The sequence below is a fragment of the Galeopterus variegatus genome, unplaced genomic scaffold (assembly GCF_000696425.1).
Source record: "Galeopterus variegatus unplaced genomic scaffold, G_variegatus-3.0.2 Scaffold527, whole genome shotgun sequence".
NCBI lineage: Eukaryota > Metazoa > Chordata > Mammalia > Dermoptera > Cynocephalidae > Galeopterus > Galeopterus variegatus.
In genome coordinates, this window is record NW_007726638.1 from 285,844 (window position 1) to 287,689 (window position 1,846).

General features: G+C 49.8%; 1 protein-coding gene across 1 annotated transcript in view; it reads left to right on the plus strand.

The window, feature by feature from the left end:
• Window positions 1–687: 687 nt before the first annotated feature.
• The window catches only part of LGALS2 (lectin, galactoside-binding, soluble, 2), a 7,016-nt gene continuing 5,857 nt past the window's right edge, over window positions 688–1,846 (plus strand). The window contains 1 exon segment of the mRNA XM_008569766.1: window positions 688–762. Within this exon segment, the coding sequence (XP_008567988.1) occupies window positions 692–762 (71 nt within the window). The 5' untranslated portion in view covers window positions 688–691.

Sequence of the window (1,846 nt, forward strand, 5' to 3'; positions counted from 1 at the left end):
TGTCTGTAATATAAATCCATAGAAAACCACCTGGAAGGAAACCTGCCGATAGAGTGAGCAGGTTCTCTCCTGGTGGTGGGATTATGAGTGATTGTTTTTCTTCTTATTTAATATCTCTAACCATCTATAGTAAGCATGTCAATTACATAATAGATGTAAAGCATTTAAAGCCCCAGTACCTCCCCCACCGCAGCCCTCCCACTCCCTTCTCTACGTTTAACAGTTTGTTGTAGATACTTCTAGATGTTTTCACTGACCCCACCATGTATTGCTATAAAAACTTACTAATACAATCGAAAAAATAATGGGGTGAGGGGAGAAAAAAATGACTCAAAATGAATCACAGCAAGACAGAAAATTAGAAGCTTAGACATATTTAACAAAGCAAAAAATGTTCTCTTTTTGCCGACGAGGAAGCCAGGCTCGGTCAGGAAGATTGGGTGGCCAGCCAAACCGCAACCGCAGAAGTCTGTGGTTTGTGCGGGGGCAGAGCTGGGCAACCCCCCCACCCCCGGCCCTGGGGAGCGCTGAGGAGGCAGGAGGCTGGAGGGGGGCCAGGAAATGCTGTGGGCTGGGGACTGGCAGGGCCAGGATCCTTCTGCAGGGAGACTCCTGGGTAGAAGGGTCCAAAGTTCTTGTTTACAGCTTTTGGGGAGTTAATGTGTAGTTAATCTAGGATATAAGCTTGGCCATGTGGTGGGACCCCAAGCACAGGCCTTCAGGAGCCTCTGGGAGCTGCCGCCAGGACCTGTCACCATGTCGGTGAGGATGTCAGCCCCTCCGCTGCCCACCTTTTGCCATTCATCTGTGTCTTTGCCTGGGTGGGGAAAAGCATTGCTGCCCCTCTCTGGGCCTCACTTTCCCCATCTGTACAGCAGGAAGTTGGACAGACAGTCTCCACCGTCCTTTTCATCAAGGTTCTCTGCTCTCTCTGCCACCCTCCTGCTGCGGGAGCCTGAGCCTTTGTCTTCCCCTGTCTTGCCTCAGTTTTCTCATCAGTAATAATAGTTGTAATAATAAGAACAATGCTCACATCCACCGAGCTTTATAAAGATGAAGAATCTGAGGCTTGGAGATGAAACTGCCCAAGGTCACAATCTGTAAATTGTAGGAGGTTGAGTGGATCTTCTTTGGGGCCCCTGATTCTTTGATTTCACCCCTGGTTCTGCCATAGCTTGCTCTGTGGCCTTGGATAAGTCACTGACCCTCTCTGAGCTTCAGTCCCTCCCGCATCCGTGGAATGAGATCACAGGCAGCATTTTCTGAGGATTAGATGGTGTATTCATTTCCTAGTGCTGCTGTAACAAATTACCACAAAATGGGTGGCTTAAAACAACACACATTTATTCTCTCACAGTTCTGGAGGCTAGAAGTCTGAAACCAAGTGGTTGGCAGAGCCACACTCTCTGAAGTCTCTAGGGGAGAGTGTTTTCTTGTCTCTTCCAGCTCCTGGTGGTTGCTGGAGGTCCTCGGCTCTCCTTGGCTTGCAGCTGCATCACGCCGGTCTCTGCCTCTGCATCACGTGGACTCGCCTCTGTGCATCTCTGTCCAAATTTCCCTCTTTTTATAAGGACATCAGCCATATTGGATTTAGGGCCCATCCTAAACCAATATGACCTTATCTTAACTTGATTACATCAGCAAAGACTATTTCAGGGGACTTTTTTTTTTTTTTTGTCTTTTTCCGTGTCCGGCAACGGATCGCAACCCTCAGTGTTGCCCCCGCACCGGACCGGGGCCCCGCAACGGGATTGCAACCCTTGGTGTTGCTCCCGCACCTCGCTCAGCCAGTGAGTGGGAACCGGTCTGTATGTGGGATCCGAACCCTCGGGCGGGAGCGCCGTTG